At 34.9% G+C, this 18,979-nt stretch overlaps 1 protein-coding gene across 1 annotated transcript; it reads left to right on the forward strand.

Annotated features, from left to right (window-relative positions):
* Window positions 1-830: 830 nt before the first annotated feature.
* On the forward strand, window positions 831-12,972 carry LOC134840613 (uncharacterized). Its single transcript, XM_063856539.1, has 3 exons — window positions 831-1,536; window positions 3,911-4,320; window positions 10,928-12,972. Exons 2-3 carry the CDS (start codon window positions 4,017-4,019, stop codon window positions 12,742-12,744), a joined length of 2,121 nt encoding a protein of 706 aa, XP_063712609.1. The 5' UTR covers window positions 831-1,536; window positions 3,911-4,016; the 3' UTR covers window positions 12,745-12,972.
* The last annotated feature ends 6,007 nt before the right edge of the window (window positions 12,973-18,979 follow it).

Raw genomic sequence — 18,979 nt, forward strand, 5'->3', positions numbered from 1 at the left:
TATAGCAAGAGCCGCCCTTCTGCAATCGCTCACCGGCAAGTTAAAAAGCTGGTCACTAAACGCGGAGTCATTATGCTTCTTCTAGGTCGGAAGATAATGGAAAATTTTTCTCGAGCTAATAAATGTTCGTTCTCTTTCTAAAATGCAATATCTCATAAATTCAAAAAGATATTAAATCATATATGTTGAGCTTTTCAAAGAAATCAGTTCTAGTTGTGATGAGATATTGCACAATTTAATTATCATTTTTGTCTCTAGTTCTGCAAATTTTTCAACTTGAGTTTATAATTTCTGCTTCCGAGCATATCAAAGCTAAAAACTATTTTGGAGTCGTATATGTCACAGCTTTGATCAAAAACGTCAAAACTTGTTTGGTGTGTTGCTTTCAAATCGCTATGAGAAAGTTCGTTTAATTTTATGTTGCAACTTTAAACTTGACTTTCCCCTTTCCGCTGCTCATCTATAAAAAATTCTCATTTATAAAAAAATTAGGTTTGCTAAAGTTATTATGACTTTACATAACGATATGACATTTTGCATGGTAAAATAATTTGCTAGTTTTAAAGATTCTTCTGTAAACTTTAAAATGAATTTTCACACATTTACAACATTGGTATAAAAATTTTTTTGAACATAAGATTTATATTATGGCTCGATATACTTTTGAAAATATCGATTATTCGAGAACTGATGATGCGAGTACGTGTTACGAAAAAAGTTACAAACGACTGCATGCAAAATCAATTTAACATGCAAAGACAGAGTTGATCACCAGATATTAGCTTATCTTAGTCTCAACTCGATTTATCACACCCTCTAGTTTGTCATATTTATCAAAAAATGAGCGTGCAAAATTCCTTTTCAGAACAACAGATTGTACTTTCATTGGTATTTGAGCATAAGTTTCAAAAATAAAAACATATTGATAATTTGTTCAAATCTCAGGCAATCAACCAAATACACATTGGTCATTCGAGATCTGATGATGCGAGTACATGTTACGAAAAAAGTTACAAACGACTGCGTACAAAATCAATTTAACATGCAAAGACCAAGTTGATCACCAGATATTAGCTTAGCTTAGTCTCAACTCGATTTATCACACCCTCTAGTTTGTTATGTTTATCAAAAAATGAGCGTGCAAAATTCCTTTTCAGAACAACAGATTGTACTTTCATTGGTATTTGAGCATAAGTTTCAAAAATAAAAACACATTGATAATTTGTTCAAATCTCAGGCAATCACCCAAATATACATATTTTCAACTGTTGATTTTAATTTTCTGATTTAGTTGAGAAAATGAAATAACTTTTTGTATCATTAATGCTTAAATTCAAATTCTTTACGCTTATGCTCACAAAAACAAATACTTTATCTATGAACCCCATTAACTTTGAAGCCCCAAATTCTTGATTGTGAAAATTGTATTGAAATTTTTTGCTTCTAAAAACTCGAGAAGCCATTTTTTATCTTCTTATCAATCCAGTTTTGTTCAAATCGTTCTCTTCTCATGTTTAACCATTTCCTTCGATAAAGGTGAGTACGGATAAAAGGTTTTCGCAAAAGATAATGTAGATGGCATGAAACATAAGTGTGCATATTTAGTAGCCAACAGGAGCCAAAATTTAACAAGCTCCAGAGCGCCATTACCCGAAAGCACGATAAGTCCAATTAAATTTTCGTGCCGATTCTTGAGTAAGTATTCGGAAATTAGTAATGATGGTTAATTATGGCTAATTTTATATTATACGACGATTGAGATGGTGCAGCGCTACAAAACTGCCCATTTAATGCGAATTTTCAAGAGATTCGACCGTTTCTTTACAGTGTTTGAATCATTTCTGGTTTTGATTTTCGGTACAGATTTTTTAAAAACGCAAACGAATTGATCTAAAAAAAGCAATCCTCAAAACTTTCAAACATTTTTTCGACTTTTTTTAGGTTGACTAAATAGAATTTTCGAGCTTTTCCAAAGCCCTAAAAAGATCTTATTTTGGCCAAATATTCTGCGCCGCAGGCAAAATTTGGAAAAAACAGGCCAAAAAGGCGTTCTTAGGTACTTTTTGGAAAATTTTGACCGTAAATCGCGTTTTTCGGCGCGCGCTTCCCGCTCAAAGTTGGTATATTTAGGCGCCTAGGCGCCTTTAGAAACATTTTAGGGTAAGTCAGCCAAAAATGGATATCAAATTAGTACAGAGGGACCCTTTGGGTCGGCAGGGGGTCGAATCTCCGAGTGGTTTGGGGGGGGGGGGGGGGGTTTAGCCCCCGCCCCTTCCCACTCCTAAATCTGCTGGTGCCCGCAACCCAGAACCCGCAAAAAACTCAAAACCGCGTACCGAAAACAAGTAATATTCTCTAGTGTTTTCTCTGTGTCTTTTATCTTTTATTGCTCCATTTAAAAAAATATGAGGAATATTCGAGCTCAGGTTATTTTTCCTTTTCAGCCAATTTTCGATCTTTAAAATATCAATATTTGATGGAATGTTTTCACTATCCTCTGTATTCATCATGGGCCCAGCAAAAAAAAGTATTCATCATGGGCCCAGCAAAAAAATATTTGAACTGTAATCATTTTCACAAAGATATTTGGGACTAACTTGCCAACTTTAGTTCAATTTGGGGGAGAAATAACGGATCAAGTTAACATCCTCCCCCCCCCCCCCAAATTGACCAAGTTAAGACCCTCCACCCCAGCGCTGATTTTAAAATAAATTTTATAAGCGATGCAAGTAAAATGCTCGATTCTGATTGGCTAAAATTTCCCAACTTAGAACCAAATTAACAACCTGTCTCAGCCGATTAAGCGTCAGCTGCAAACTAAATTGGATCTACTTAACAATTACCCATTTCAATTTCAAGAAAGAGGGGGGATAATTGTTAATTGGATTAAGTTACTATTTTGGGTCCCCCTTTGTACTAATTTGGGATATCCATCCATTTTTGATTGACTGACCCTAAAATTTTTCCAAAAGCGCCTAGGCTCCAAAATATGCCAATTTTTAGGGGGGAGCTCGCAACAAAAAAAAAACAAGTTGTTGGCCTGTTTTTTCAAAAATTTGCCTGCAGCGCAGAAGATTTTGTCTAAATAGGGAATTTCTGATGGTTTTGGAGAGCTCGGAAAATCAAATTTTTCAAAAACAAGTTTTTGAAAATCCCCCCGCATCGAGAAAATCCTGTATCCGCCCTTGATAGGAGTGGAAATTCTTCACTAGATGCCATAGGAGGGATGGGGTGATTGTTAAGTAGATCCACTAAATCATTCGAAAGATATTTGGCAAAAAATTATATATTTGTTACGTAACGCCTAAGATAAGGCATTCTTTGAATATGTATGTATAGCCCGATTAAAAAAGAGAACTGAAACAATTCAAAGTCGTGCATTTTAAAGCGTGGAAATATAGAAATACATGCTTTTTGGACGTTAGTTTTTTCATGGAACGCAAGTATTATATTCAATGAAACTCTATAAGCCTCGATAACTTTTTTTGACAAAGTTTCAATCAATTTAATACATACAGTTTTTGAGATGGCAAACAAATATAAAAGTTTCATAACCCTAGTTGAAATACCGCTCAAAAATCGCTCAAGTTTAAGCGGTTCGATTTTTTTCTAGACAATTGCGCTTTATCCGCATAAAACCTTTTCAAAACCGCTCAAATCCCAGCATTTTATCCTGAAAATTTTCTCACGATGTAATCGTTTCAATGCACACAGAATCGAGCCTTTAAGAGTCTGAACTTCCAACAGTCCTTAATACCAAAATATAAGCCAAAAAACAACCTTAAATGTTCTAGGGCCCAAAAAGCAGTCGTAAGGGTTAGTTACGTGTCCGAGAAAGTCAAATCAAAAACTGCTCAATATTTTTTCAAAAATCCGATAATAGTAAATCAAAAATGTGATGTTTGTTTAGCGCCTTTTCCGAACTCTACCGCGAAATCTGACCCTTTGCAAACTTCAAATCAAACTCATCTTTGTTCTCACACCCCCATCACAGAAAGAGGTATCGCTCAACAACTATGGCAACATATAGACGTATGCCTCTATTCGGCGTGGACGATGATGTTTCTGTTGAATGTCCGGGATGCGTTAAAACCTTCCATTACACAGAAGATACCTTTGAAATCCCATGCGGACATTGTCTTTGTAAGAGTTGTGCTATGGACCTTGCCTCAAAGACAGTGCAGCAATGTCCAAATAAGGAATGCAAAAGCCACAAAGTGTCACCCAGGCGACTTCTTAAACTAAAATTTGAGGATTTCCCTAGCAGACCTGCATCTGCTTTGGACAGAAACTCGATTGTCTTGCCACCCCCAGAACAAGGTTTGTTAATTTAAAAAACAACTAAATTGCGTCTTGCTATCTCTGAATATCAGTTTTAACGAAGACAATCTTTAGCAGCTGCGCGATAGAAGCAAAGCAAAATTCGAATTGAAAGGCTTGAAAGAAAAATCGATAAAAAATCTGAAAATGTATTGGTTGAATAAAGTGCAAAGTTTGGTGGGTAGTAGTATTGCTTTGCCGAGAGAAAGCTTGACCCTGAAAACACTTGGCAAGTAATTGTTCCGACTTTTACAAAATGCAGGCGTGGCAAAATATTGATTTCAGCTGTTTATTCGTTTTTTTTATACGAACACAAAAATTTTGTAAGAAGAATAAAAACATTACGAGGTCGAAATGTGCATTCTGCGCATTGCAAGCGGATTCCGCAACTGGCCAAAATCAGATTTTCGTTAGTCTTCTTTGCTCTTTTGGATTCCACAAACAAATATCTAAAAGACTGTACCGCGCAAAATTGCAGTAAAAATAGACCGGAATCCGAAATCGTTTTTGCGGAAACAGAACCTTTTGTGGAATCCACAAATAAATAAAAAGATATGTTTATAATCAAATAAAGCTGCTGCGGAACCCGCAAATTGTTACTGTATTCCGCAAATTGTAAGTTGAAACCGCATTTTGTTTGCGGATTCCGTTTACAAATATGTACTTATGTAGTAGCGTTTAAAGTTATATCTTTTAATTACTAGGTGGTCACTAGCAAGTTCAATCTTAATGACTAAAATACTAAGTTCATCAGCTACCTGTTGAAATGCCTCCTGTTCGATCTCAATTTCTGTCAAACACCCAGCTTCAAAATATGGGATTGATGGAATCCCAAATACTGACCAGTATTTGGGATCGATGGAACCCCAAATATTTACCTAACTCGGTGATATGCTGTGCATTGTGTTTCTATACACTCTCAAACCCACTGACAACAAATAATGAATTTATTCCATATTTGTTCCATATTATTCCAAAATTTGGGAATCCATCAATCCCAAATACTGAGCAGTATTTGGGATCGATGAAATCTCAAAAAATGACATAAATAAGCGATATAATTTGGGGTGTACTTTAAACACTCTCAACTTGATATATTTTATGCGTTTTTTTTAAAACTCGCAATCCAATGTCTCTAAATAATGAATTTATTCGATGTTGTGTTTCCAAAACTGTGATCTCAAAAAGTGTTTGCTCGGATATGTATCCCGAACACTAAAAGATCATATCCACCAGTTTAGTTAACAAATGTTATAAGTTTTTTTCGTGGATTCAACTGACAATGGTTAAGTCCTTGCTTTTAAATTCCTCATTGATAAGGTAAGAGTTCCAGCTCTAGTTTTAATTATTCAAATGCAAGTTCAGTAATAAACAATATTCGGAATACACTTACAGTTTGCAAATTCCCTTTTTCATTTGCCGATTTTACTTACTTTTTGCGGAATCCACTCACAGTTGCAGAATCCAAAACAACTAGCTATATTCGCTTGTTGCGGATTCCGCGACACAACAAATGTGCCGACAAAATTTAGGTTACAGTTATTTATACGCAGAATCCACGGAAAATTTTTTAAATGAAATACACATACGAGATTAGTTTTTGCAATCCGAGAACATACAGACACAAACTTGTGCGTTTATCCAGTGCACAACTTGGTCTTGTAGTGAAAAACAGTTTTTTTTATTATATATTTTTTCAAATACAAAAAGCAATTATTATGTCGAAATTTTTTTTCATACTAAATTTTTCATATATAACTTTGATTGCTTTTTTTGGCCTGTACTTTTAATTTGATTAAAGTAGCAGCTCCTTCAAACTGCTGTCGTGTAATTTTACAAGAAATAGTTCGCAAATTTTCAAGTTAATTTACTAATTTTAAATGTAATTGTTCCGACTATTGAAAATAAGGAGGAACTTTGTATTCGGAGGTGTTTTAGTTTTTTCTTTTATTTTTTGTTTTCGACAGAAAATTAGGTACCACAAATAATCATTTGACTGGGTTGAGGTATTTATTTTTTTAAAGGCTTTTCAGTCCTGATTCAAAACAAGTTAAATTTGATTTTTCGCTCATCTACAATATCTTATTTTTGCTGAATGTAAGCCTGGAAAATTTATTTTCGCTCAATTGAAGTCCATTTTTACAGTTTTTAGCGCCTTTTTAGGTTTCAAAAAGACCAAAAACCTCAAGAAAATTCGATACATTTCAAAATTTTGTTATTGAAAATTAAAAAGTTTTTGCCATTTTTTGGTTTTTCTGGCAACTTTTCAACAAAAACTGTTTCCTCAATTCGCCTGTTTTACTATGACTCTCAAATTTGCTTAATTTATAGTTATTTAATCATATTCCTCTATCGCACTAGGCAGAACAAACGACGCTTAACTGAAAAAAAGAACTGTTTTTTTTTCGTATTTCTTAAGACAATGGTCGGAAAATTCCGTGCTACGTGCACACTAACCGGCAATCCTGGTTTTAATTTTTATTTGTTAATTCATACTTTTATATCTGTTTTCAACCTGTTTTTGAAAAGATCATCAAAATTCTAAAAGCATCAACTTTTCATGAAACTTTCTAAACGTTTGTCGAAAGACGGCTTGAAACAAAAATTCTAGTATTTCGTTCAGATCTTTTTATACAACGCCAAAAAAACGACACTAAATTGAAAAAAAACTTTTTTTTTCGCAAATTTAACGACTACGGTCGGAACAATTTGTGCTACTTGCAGAGTTACCTTGTTTTAGTTTCCACTTGTTATTTCATAGTTTCATATCTATTTTCGATCTGCTTTTTGAAACACAGGCGTAATTTACACGTTTTCAAAAACATAATTCTGCTATGAAGTTTCCAAATGTTTTTTTTTTATCAAAAACCGGTTTTAAACGGCTTTCATTCAACTTTTTTTGCTTTAATCATATCGATGATCAAGCATACTGATGAAACTTTAAAAACTTCGAACACGTTTATCACGACAAAACCAATAAATGAAAAACCTCAATTTCGAAAATAAAAATTCAATTCGATCGGTTCTGAATTTTTCAAACAATTTTTTTAAACGGAAATTTCTGTGATACCTGTGAAGACACCGGTTTTTTTCATTTGTTAGTTTTTTTTACTTTGATGACTTTTAGGCCTTGTTTAATTTACAGAAAACATAGGCCTCTGACTGCAAGATAAAATGTTTTTTTTTTAATTTTAGATTAGCTGTTACAGGCAACTTTTGTTTACATTTAGGAGATTTCTACAAAATTAAAAAGTTTTGGTTTATGCGGAGATAATAAAGTATATCCAGGCCCTACAAACTTAAACACAACTAATTTTTTTGAGAACTTGTGATGTTTTGTAAGAAAAACTGAAGTTTTTTTTCCATTCTCATTCGATTCAACAAGTTCTCAAAAAAATTAGTTGTGTTTAAGTTTGTAGGGCCTGGGTATACTTTATTATCTCCGCATAAACCAAAACTTTTTTGCCAAAAAATTGTGATGTTTTGTAAGAAAAACTGAAGTTTTTTTCCCATTCTCATTCGATTCAACAAGTGTCAAAAATGAAGTCTACGAAAAGAAACAATTTTCGAAAAAAAATACCAGAGTTTGATGAATAGGATAAACTTGATGAAAAGAAAAATTTTTGGAAAAAATACCAGAGAATAGTTTTCTCCTTGTCACTGAAACTTGGCTAGGAAAATCAAATAACAGATAGAAAGTTTCTAAACCTCAAGTTTAATTTTTACCGCACATGCAGCGCAAACTCGACCCGAGGAATGATGTTGAACTTTAGGCCCCAAAAACTGTATCGTCAAAAACAAGGATCGCCTAAACACAAGGAAAAAAATATCTTTGAATCAATGTGTTTAGAAATAAGTCGAACATTTGACACAAAAGTACTTTTGAAAGTTTCATATTGTCCCAAGAACTAACTTCAAAAACATCAGCAGCATTCCAAAAAACAGGTGATTTTTTGCTTTTTGGTGATGTTTATACAGAAGTTTTTTGAGACTTAACCAATTTGAATGATTTGGGGCGAATATTGCAATCGAACTTATCAAGTTTTATACTCCCACCAGATTGGATACATCTTGCTCGCTCATTTTTTGTTGCTTTATGTCACAACAACATTTCCGTAACTTCAACTGCTTTGAATTTACAATTGGCTGTGATCAATTTTTTCTCAATTACGAATCCAACCAAACTATCAGCGATGACAAAAAACAAATTTTTAGTTTTTCAGAAATCGAAAATTTTTTTGAGGTCAAATTTCGAAAAATATTTTGCAAAAACTGACTGGTCTATCATGTACCAGAAAAAGATGCAAATGATTTTAGTTTTTCAGAAATCGAAAACTTTTTTGAGGTCAAACTTCGAAAAATATTTTGCAAATACTGACTGGTCTATCATTTACCAGAAAAAGATACCAGAAAACGAGATCAATTGAATTAAAAACTACAAAAAAATCAACAACCGTGGTAAACAAAATACACTAAGCAGATGATCAATGAAAAACATTGGCTTTTCATCAATTTTTCAACAATTTTCAAAAATGATTGGGCAGATGCAAATCAAATAGTTTATGGGAGAGCAAAGAAACCTTGTAACTAGGCTTTTAAAAAACACTGAGAAAGAAACACTTACCAAAAAAATCAAAATCAAAAATCAGTGAAATTGTTTTAGTTCAGAGATTAAAAAAAGTAATAATCACACAAAAATAAGTTTTCACATTCATTTTTAGACGAAAAAGTAACTTATCAAAATGATTAGGTAAATTCATTAAATCGAGCTTTCGCAGAACTACGAATCCAGCTTTCGAGAAACACAAAAGAGAAATCTTTCAGTGGTCAGGGAAAACCTATCCCTGCTAAATTTAATTCCAATTCGGGTAATTACCTGGAAACACCTATTTCTCTTAATTGATAGTTTACTATCAATTAGTATAAAAGAAACTACTGGGCCTATGAATAAACCATCATGGAGCTTTCGATTTTCAAATTTTATAATAGGTAAACACCTACAATTCGTACAATTGAATGCATCAAGCTAAAAAAAAATTTGGAAAAACGAAAATTTTCATTCTCTATGTTAACGATTGTCTTTTAATTTTGAACGATTCAATTTGCAGATGATACCAGTCTGATTTTGAACCAAAAACTCTCAAAACTAATGCAAGATTACACTTAAAAATTGCTAGACAACCTCGACGCTTACATAAAAAAATCGTCTCTCTTTGAATTTTAATTAATTTTGAAACAAGTGTAGACTCAGTTTTTTTGAAAAATCACGAAATAAAAATTTCATTCTCATGTAGATATCTAGGAATTTTATTGGAACAAGATTCAAACTTTTCATTTCAAGTTATCAGTCTTTCATGCAAAATTGCTCAATGAATTCGTTCACAATATCTTATAAGGAACATAGTACTTTTTAATGTTCGGACTAGTTTATTCAAGTTCTTAGTTTTATCCCAGCTAAGAAAAAGCGCAGTTTTTCTTAAACATTCACAAATTCTACGATTAAACAGAATCATTAAGCTGCTTAATTGGGTATCAAAGTGTGGTTTTTTTGAAGGAAGTTTGATAGAGCGTGCGATCAACCAGTAAAAAACAAAATACCTCCTGCAAAATTGGTGATAGCGAAAATGAGTCTTCTCATTTTTGTTATTGCTTAGAAGACCCGCAAAGTTTTTTGTGTACAAAACACTTAAATTGCTTAAAAACAAAAGGACACTACAGGCAAAACCCCAGAGTTCGTCAAACAGCAAAATGGCAAAGAGTCAGCGTCAAAATGCCTAAAAGATCAGACCTGTCAGATCCTGCAAAAAATTCAAAGAAAAAAAGATATACCTTCTATAGAAACAGGAACCAGTACCAATTGATAGATCACTCGTTTGATTTAGAAAATTTATTTTTTCCCCAAGATTCATAGAAAGTTATGTAAAATAAAAGTAAATAATTGGTTCTACGTGCAGTTCAATTTACATCGTTGGTTGTTTGTTGAAGTAATCACTCCTAGACATGTTTTTCATCCAAGAGGTCAATTCATATTACCTTGTTCTGCTGGAAAAAAATGATTATCGTAAATCAAATGATACTGGTGGTACTACACCGTCATCTTTATTATAATTTTTGTTTTGAACTCCAGAGACGTCTCGAAACCTTCTTGTTTTGTCGAATGACGAACCTCCAGATGGGCTTTTAGGACAACTTGTGGCAAACATCTTTTTGATGCATGTGGTCTAGAAGGGAATGTTTTTCATGCGCAAAATCTCTCGACATTGAAAGCTACAAAAAATGCAAGAAACGGTTTCAAATAAACTGGTTTTGAAATAATTTTTGTTCACATATATTTTTTGAACGCTTTTTTTGCTCTGAAATAAAGTTTCAATTTTGTTGTTGTCTATTTTTTGTAGTCAAATTTTCAGGTGTTTCGACCGTTTATTTTTTTTTCCTGGACAGATTTTTCAAGTTTGGTGTACCTAAACTGTCACTGAGAGACTTTTTAGCGCTACTGTACAACCAAACGATTTAAGGGGAAACAATTAACCAAAAAAGTAGGAAGTTAAAAAAACTGACAAGGCTATTGTTCTCATGACTTGTTTTGAAAACTTTTTTTCATGTTTAGAAAGGCCAAATAGTCCTAGTTCAGTCGCATCCTCGATCCGATCTCATCCTGAGTTCGCCTCGGTCGTTTACTGTGAGAAACACCCAGCTTCCGCAATTCGCTACTTTTGCCACATCTGCGAAGTGGAGCTATGCGAGGAATGTTGGAAGGACGAACACGATGAAGATGACTATCGCAAACATAATATAGGATTCATCAAGGTCAATCTAGAGCCTCAAAAAGAGATCCAAAAACGAATTGTTGAAAACCAGAAAGACTGTCAAAAAATGAGCCGCATTTTGGAGGACTGGAAGGCGATTGTCCGACAAGCTCAGATTGCAGAAAATAAACAAAACGAAGTTTTGAAAGCTAGCACAGCCAATCAGCTTGAGCAGAAATCAGACATTGTTCGCAATCTGATTCAAAATCACATCACGGATGTTCGTAAATTTAAAGAAACTATTTTGAACGAACTTGAAGAACTTGAAAGAAAGCAAAGATGCATCTTTGGGGATGTTTTCGACTCCGATTATGATAGTTTTCTAAATCGCAGCTGCTCTACTCCTGTCGGAACCATTTTTTCTTCTAGAAGCAGTGACAGCATCGAAGGCGATGATAATACATTATCAACTCGTTCCTCGTCCCCTTCAATGCTTGACAGCACCATGACATCAGCAGCGAACCCTGACTTATCCGCAACTGAAGGTGCCAGCCGAGTCGAAAGCTCAGAGGGTAGATCAAAAAGCGCAGTTGGAGGAGGTGGCAATGGACATGTGACTCCAGTTCAACCGAATAGGAATGTGGCTTTGAGGAGAGGAAAAAAGAGAGAGTTGGTGCGAGTTACACACAGTGCGATTGGAGATGAGAAGATTGATTGTCTTAGAGCTGTGTACAATACTGCCACGAAAGAAGTGATTTGTTATAATGGTGTTTACAAATTAACAGTGTTCAGAATAAACAGGCCAAATGGGAAGTTCGAAGTGAGTAAGAGGATGAAGTTGAAATCAGACGCAAATAACTATTTAATGGACATTACACTAGACAGCAATAACTCTCTCTATGGTGTGATTTGGAATAAGAAAACCAGAGTGAATAGAGTGGCAGTGCTGGACATAATGAAGAACAAGGAACTGATCGAGGAGAGAAAACTACTCGACACTAAGAGACTACACAATGGAGGAGATGTATATTGGAGATTGTGTGCTGTAGGCGAGACAGTGGCTGTGGTAGTGGAGCATTGGAGAAGAATTGAGGATGATTACAACAGTGTGACTTTGTATCGCAGTCATATCCGACAACAATATGTACAACTCAATATCAGAGGAATCTTTACTGGTCTCTGTCCTCATCGAAATGTTTTGGTGAATGAGAACACACTGTTACTTGCCTCTGATGATAGAACAATAGCAGTGGTCTCTCTGCCTTCGCAACAAACTACAACAACAACAACATCTGCGCATACTTCTAAATTAACTTCAAACACATCTCAAAAACTGCAGCCCAAATCCATCAAGTACATTGAAATCTGGGGCATAGATTATATTTGGTCATTTTTTTGGATACCATCTGAAGAAAGTGTGCAGTCACATGCTGCGGAAGGGTACTTGTTTGCTACAAATATTGGTGGTTCCTCTTCTTATGTTTACAAAATAAATTTAGAAACAGATATGGCAAAGGTGGCTGAAGGAGAGGAGAGAACAATTGCCCCTATGGAAGGAATAGGTCGACTAAATGACTCATGCATTCAATGTTCCATTGATAGCTCAACACTATTTGCTATTACTAAGGGGATTTCTGGAAAGCCAATGCTTCTGAACTTAGAGTATAAGACACCTTGAGTCTTCCCACTTGTTTGGGCTAAATTAATTTTAACAGAACGATTAAATGACAAATAGAAGATCTTAATGATAAGGCTCACACTTTAAACTGATTCAAAATACATTTTCAGCTCTAACAAAGCCTTAATTATTTCAATCTAATTCAAACTGTTTTCATCTCCCTCTATGGAACAATTTTACTCTTTTTATTTTTATTGATCAAGAACGCAAAAAAAATAGAGAGCTGTACGTTATTATATTTTTTTCAGTAGTTGAATAAAAGATTTCGGAATATAATATTTTTTAAATTTTCAATAGAGTTTGATGGTTTCTTGAAATCAAAATAACCAAAAAAATTTCCGAGATCGAAAGCGTACGTTGTGAACGAAAACAGTTAATCGTATTCGAACAAAATCCTGTGATCAACAGTTTTTGCGTTCAGACAAATATGTCGGCTAATCGAAACAAAATGGTAATTTGGAAAGTAGGATGCCAATGGCCAAGCAGCAATTGTCTTTTCCGGTTCGCTCGGAACTGCTCGTGGATCATGTTCGCATCTAATCTGTAAATCTGAAAGAGCTTAGAACCACGGGGTATTCAGAGACCCAAAATAAGAAATTTTAAAAAAAAAATGGCTCCCCGCACTGACAAAAATGGTTTAACATTGATTTAAATTGATTGTAAATCGATTTTAAATCGATCCAAATCGATTAACAATGTACATTTTACGAGTTTAAATGGATTTTAAATCAATTTAAATCGATTTTTTTGAAAATTTTAAATCGATTTGAGTGTCCAAAAAATTTATTCAAATCGATTTGGATGGTTTTTCAGACCCACTAAAGTCAATTTTTTTGCTAACAAGACAATCTAAGTTTAATCAACGTACTTTTTTCTTAGCAAAATTGATCCTAATCCATTTTTGTCAGTGCGGATCGTCAATAATGAACTTTGAGGGAAATTAAGGAACAACAACAAAAAAAAGAAACTAACATCAATTTCAAGCAAAACTTTCTAGCCGACGACATCTTGTAGCAATCGAAAAGGTCAGAGGAAAATGGAAAAGTTTTGATTTATAGAAACAAAAAATCAAAGAAGCACCACCGACACAGTGAAAAAAATCTGTTTTTAAAATTTATTTTCTGTTAGAGCGAGCCGAGCTGCTACGTTTGTCGCTATTGTTGACTCTCATTTTTTCTCAGTCATGTTTCGGGTACATTTCTTATTTGATCAACTTTCTTCTTCCTTTCAAAGTAAAATTTATTAAGATAATTTGTTTCTTATATGTGCCAGAACTCGACGAGTGTAGTCTGAGACTGAAAGCCTCTTAAAACGTTTGTTCAGAGTTTGTATATACATTTTTAACAAACCAGTCCCCGAGGCACTGGCTAACGAATTCTGCTAACGGCTATTTTGCTTTCCATAATTTAACAATTCCTCAAAAAAATCAAAGGATTGCTGTTATTGTATTGGTCCAACAAAAGTTTCTTATATCGGAATATTGCGTTAACAGGCTTCTTTTCTGATGAACTTATTTCTCAAGGTCATGTTTGGCCTGAAATGATTGCGCGCTTTTGTTTTTTTTTTCTTGAGAACCTCAATAAAAATGATTAAAGAAAGACTGATAAACCTAAATTTTGATTGACTAAAAAACCGAGGAATTGGAGTAATTTTTGATTGACAAAAAAAAACTTTTTACTTATTCAGCCCAAATGTCCAAGCTTTTTGTACTTGCAACTTTGTACTAATCAATGTAAAAATACATAGCAAAACAATGATCACACTGATTCGTTTTACTGGTACAAATTCGATCGTTTTAAAATTTTAGCTGATTTCTAACGAGGCCGATTTCTGAGCACATGTTTACCATTTCTTTATTTAGCTACTTCCTGCGTTTTTTCTCGTCTGGGTAAATCTACTCTGCAGGTTATTTTTGTCGAAGATGAATAGTTTAAAGAAAAAAAAATAATATTTTTGGCTAATTCGGCTCAATTGTAAGGCGACGTACATTGGAAACAAAACATTCTGAAATGGCGTCAAAAATTGATTGCCTTATTTTAGCCCAATAAAACTGAAGCGAAATAGTTTCACTTCAAGTTGTTGAAATATTGATGCTTAGGCGGAATATGTAAAAAGACCCAAAATCAAAAATGCACCATACCATGAATGTAAAAAATTTAAGCAAGACTGGTCTTCATTATTTTTAGTGAGATTGGTTCAAATTTTAAGTAAGGCTGGTTTTCTTTAATTTCAATCAACCCAATTTGAAAAAAAAAACGCTTTTTAAGTTTCAATTTTTATTAGTTTTAACAACATTAGGTTTAGGGGAGGGGGGCAATAGTTAACAAGGTGCAAAAATCGTACATTCTTAAATATTCAATTCTTTCTTTATAGGGGGATATTCGTTACAAGGTTACATGGGGGGGGGGGGTGGTTGGGGGATAATTAACAATACTCCTGGAATCAACTAGTCTGCAAAACTGACCGTTCCATTCGAACAATTTAAGTCTGTCACGACTAAATTATGACAATAATCTCTACGGCAGCGTGTATAGTCTTTCAGAGCAAAAATTTTGGCTGTTTTTCATATCATTAGACTATAAATGAGGTTTAGTTTTGTTGCAGGTTGCACCTCCAACCTGCAACAATGGGCTTTCTGCGACCAAAATTCCATCATCCCGCGAGAGGCTTCAGTCGCACAAAGTCGCAACATAGCTAAATTGGGTCGCGCAAAGTCGCAACATAGCTAATTTGGGTCGCGCAAAGCCGCAACATTGCTAATTTGTGTTGTACAAAGTCGCAACATAGCTATTTTGGGTTGTGCAACGTCGCAACATAGCTAATTTGGGTAGCGCAAAGTCGCAATTTAGCTAATTTGAGGTGCAAAAATTCGCAGCATAGCTAATTTGGTTCGCTCAAAATCGCAACATAGCTAATTTGGTTGCACAAAGTCGTCGCAACATAGCTAATTTTGGGTCGAGCAAAGTCGCCACATAGCTAACTTGGGTCGCGCAAAGTCGCAGCATGGGTCGCGCAAAGTTTTTAACATGCGTCGCGCCAAGCCCCAACATGGGTCGCACAAAGTCGTTACATGGGTCGCGCAAAGTCGCAAAATGGGTCGCGTAAAATTTAAGTAATGGAATTTTTTTCGGATTTTGTACTCGGATGGCCTCAAATTTCTAACGGACGTTGAAATAGCTGTTTTCCAACATTGTTTTGTACAAGTTTGAGACTTGAAAGAGTTGCACAAACAAGAAATGAGCAAAAAAAATCTTCAACCTTCAACCTCCAGTCTTAAAGTGATTAATGGTTTTCAGAACCATGACTAAAAGTAACAAAACTGCTCGTATCAGGGCGAAGCCCCGAAAGTTCCGACTACCTTTAAAGGTCGATGGAGCAGTAAAACATGAAAAAAAGAACTAAATGTAATGAAATGAAAGGAAAAAAATTTGAAATTTGGACTTTTTTTGTGAAAATCATTTCACCACACGCCATTTAAAAACAAAGTGATAAGTTTTGCTCCTTATAACAACTCAATTTTGGCAAATAAGCTTACTTTAACTAATTTGGAACTATTTCTAAGATGAAATAAGTCTCCGCTTAAGCGTTAATAGCGCAAAGTATATCGCGCGCTAATTGTCCTAAATTGGCCTGAATGGCAATCTTTAAACCCCCATAGTATTACGAAAAATGATCACAGGTAAAATATTTATTCAAATTTAAGCTCAGGACAACAATACCGGGGGTCTCAAAAATTTAATTCCCATATCAAATTAAATTGGTTTCGAATGGTGCAAGGAAAAGTTTTTCGTTGCTTGTTCACAGTTGTCATCCTGTGTTTTTATCTTCAAACATCTCATATTCTTCGAAATAATATGCAAATGGTGTCGAAATTCTAATATCATAGGAGTCAGTTATGCGCGATGAAAGCCCCAGTTAACAGCGTGTGAATGTTTAGAATGCCATTCCAATTGTGTAACCGTCCTCAACGCCGTGGGATCGCCATTTGGATCTTGTGCCTCTGATGCAAATGTTGGTTGCTCTTAGTATAGCGAATGAAATTCTACATCTCACCCAGCACATGACATGACTATTTGGGCGGTCCCATTTTGATGCCAGATCATCTGCTAGTCGTTTGAGGAAAAACGTGAACTCCGGTGTCAAAACACCATCTATTGAAGTGACAAGTGGAGTGAAAGTTATGTGCTTTTCTTCACAAGCTGGTCCATACTTATTTTTCTTCTCGATCAACAGGACAACAATACCTGTTGAATGATATGAACAAAAATTCGTCAAAAATGGCTAGTTTAAAAAAAACGAAATTTGTTCAAAGAAAATAAACTACTCCGAGCACATATATTCCCTTCCGTTACTTTCGTTACGAAATTCGGAACAAAAAAAATTTAAGCAAAATAGGCTCAAACATCTCGTTTTTTACGTTCTGTATTTTTTACTCGTAAAGGTCTAGATTTTCGCGGCCTAAATGAGAAAATTTAGATGATTCAATCAATTTTTATCAATATGTTACTGAAGAGAATTTTTACGTGCTCACTTACTTAGAAAATATTGAAAAAAATAACCCAACAAATTTTCAATATTTTTCATTCATTAATGAACTATAATCAATTATAAATTGTAAGTATTAAGTCAATAAGGAATAAAAACAAAATTGCGAACTTTAAATTAAATCTTTTTTCAATTTCCGAATAACGAAATTTATTGCTTCTTCTCCCGTCACCGAAATCCATTTTTGTCATTTCAGCTTGAATTTTTTTGTAGCTGTTTATCAAGTCTTTGCTAATAAATTTCAGAATATTTTTTGTTTTGCAGCAGGTGCCAACGTCTCATTTCTTGATTTTGATTTTATCGAAGGCTTTGCAATTTAAGTCTGTTTATCTAAACTGCAATAAATCAGCGTCTGTTCAATTAGGAGATGGCAGCAGCTTACTTCCAACTTTTTTCGTAATCTGTATCTTTTTCAATACCGTAGCCATTCTCTTCCGTATTGCAATAGGGGGTTTTTTATGTAAGTATGTACATAAACTTAATCGTTCAAACATTCCCGGAGTAATTTTCTCAGTAAATTTCTCTGACTGAAAATGATTACAAAGTGATGTAAATTAAATGTCAGGCGCAATTATGGAAATTTAAAAGATGGATGACTCAAAATCACTCACTTCACGCCAATGCCACTTTGGCAAAAACAACAATGTATTCGTTAGGGGACAATAAACATCCCCGGTTTTTGTTACACATTTCATTGCTATTAAAACCTCTCAATCAATATGGTCTCATAATAATCTACCTAATTCGAAACATTATTCACACGGTCTCTTCACTCATCGCTGCTCATTGTCTAATCTTATTTCCAGCAGGTTATGGGCCCAGTTTGAGACTTCCCGTAATCAATTGTTGAAAACTTTCAAATATTCAAATTTACAATTATTCAAAACAAGGAGGAGACTTTAGCTCAATTAACGATCTTTTTAATCGATACCAAACATAAATGTTATCCTTCACTGGCACCTAGGAGAGAATTCCCCAACTGGAGCATCCGTTTGCTGGCACATTGTCAGACGAAAGGCCTCTATGACACACTCATAGATGAGGACGAAAATCCGGTGGAGCCAACAGCCTATATGGTGCTACACCAAACGCAGATGACCAAGCCAAATACAATAAAGAAGTGCTTGCATACTGAAAACAATTAACAGACATCGAGAGACACAAAAAAGGAGAACTGGTGCTACCTAGCAATAGCACTAGATATTTCCAGCTTGATCTTGATCAGGCATGACTAGGTCGGCAGGAAAGGCAAAATCGATGATCAAGCTGCTTGGAATCTAATCAAGCGGAGATTCGAGAGCGACGAGGCAACCACAGTTGTCAATGAGAAGCGCAAGCAGGTACGCCTTCAGCTTTAAAAAAAAAGACGAGATGTTCCAGTACTTCATACGAGCACTGCAGTTGAGCACGAGACTCACCCACGCCGGGGAGAAGATTTCAGAGACGTTATCCAACGCGATGGTATTGAATGGCCTAACTCCCCTATACAAACACGTTGTGTTGCTGGAAAGCTTCAACCCTGCTCAACGGGCTGCCCGGCTTTCCTCGTAGTTTGTCAGCCTGGTTCTCAGTTCTGCAAACGTAGGAGGTTTGCAGAACTGAGAACCAGGCTGACAAACTACGAGGAAAGCCGGGCAGCCCGTGAAAGTGATAAGGAACAGCACATAGCAATTTCTGCCAGAGGACCAAG

Source organism: Symsagittifera roscoffensis, chromosome 2 (assembly GCF_963678635.1).
Source record: "Symsagittifera roscoffensis chromosome 2, txSymRosc1.1, whole genome shotgun sequence".
Lineage (NCBI taxonomy): Eukaryota > Metazoa > Xenacoelomorpha > Acoela > Convolutidae > Symsagittifera > Symsagittifera roscoffensis.